The following is a 1,040-nucleotide window of genomic DNA, read 5'->3' as shown; positions in this document are numbered from 1 at the left end:
CAATAGTTGAAGTGTACCTATGATGCAAATTACAGGCCTCTCTCATCTTTTTAAGTGGGAGAACTTGCACAATTGGTGGCTGACTAAATACTTTTTTGCCCCACTGTACACCTACAGACACCTACAGACACCTACATACACCTACAGACAGCTACAGACAGCGGGCATGTTCAAAATATGTGATGGATAAAGTACTGTGGCGTATGAATTATTTTATGTTTTATTATTTAACCTTTATTTAACTAGGCAAGTCAGTTAATAACAACTTCTTATTTACAATGACAGCCTACCGGGAAACAGTGGGTTAATTGCCTTGTTCAGGGGCAGAACAACAGATTGTTACCTTGTCAGCTCGGGGATTCGATCCAGCAACCTTTCAGTTACTGGCCCAACACTCTAACCACTAGGCTACCTGCCACACCATATACAATGATGTTGTTCACTAGGGCCCACCTAACATGCTTACTATAGAAGTGTCACTTCTGGTTAGCTTTGTTTAGCACTATGACCTGTCCAATATCACTATAGTGAAGCTGTGGCTAATGGCTGTGTGTGCTGTGCAGGGTGATGCAGGACAGGAGAGAGCAGGCCAGACAGGACCTGAAGGGACTGGAGGAGACTGTGGTGAGTAGACGTCTATAACTGCACCTGCTTTCTCCTTCCACTGCAGACACACTCAGGCACATGAACACGGATTAAATCCTACATGACCTACTGTACATTGTCCGTTTTTGTCCATCAAAAGTACAACTCAAATCAACTATTTTCAGATCAGTTGCATACGTAAAAAGATAACTGTTTGTGTGTTTTTAATGGACAATCGCCTCCGTTGATATATCCAACAACGGATCGCTCCCATAGAAATAGCTTTAACCTCTTGTCTCTCGTTGTCCCCCTTCCCAGGCCAAGGAGCTCCAGACCCTGCACAACCTGAGGAAGCTGTTTGTCCAGGACCTGGCTACCCGAGTGAAGAAGAGTGCTGAGATGGACTCTGATGACACAGGAGGCAGCGCAGCTCAGAAACAGAAGATCTCCTTTCT

At 44.7% G+C, this 1,040-nt stretch overlaps 1 protein-coding gene across 1 annotated transcript in view; it reads left to right on the top strand.

Annotated features, from left to right (window-relative positions):
- LOC112072263 (kinesin-1 heavy chain) overlaps window positions 1-1,040 on the top strand; it is a 56,113-nt gene that overhangs the window by 49,328 nt on the left and 5,745 nt on the right. The window contains exons 22-23 of the mRNA XM_024139674.2: window positions 564-624; window positions 904-1,040. The exon at window positions 904-1,040 is cut by the window's right edge and continues 17 nt beyond it. Coding sequence (XP_023995442.1) covers window positions 564-624; window positions 904-1,040 — 198 coding nt within the window. The remainder of the gene's footprint in view (window positions 1-563; window positions 625-903) is intronic.

This window comes from Salvelinus sp. IW2-2015, unplaced genomic scaffold (assembly GCF_002910315.2).
Source record: "Salvelinus sp. IW2-2015 unplaced genomic scaffold, ASM291031v2 Un_scaffold1867, whole genome shotgun sequence".
Lineage (NCBI taxonomy): Eukaryota > Metazoa > Chordata > Actinopteri > Salmoniformes > Salmonidae > Salvelinus > Salvelinus sp. IW2-2015.
The sequence above is the reverse complement of the archived record's forward strand: the minus strand, read 5'-3'. Positions and strand labels throughout refer to the sequence as shown.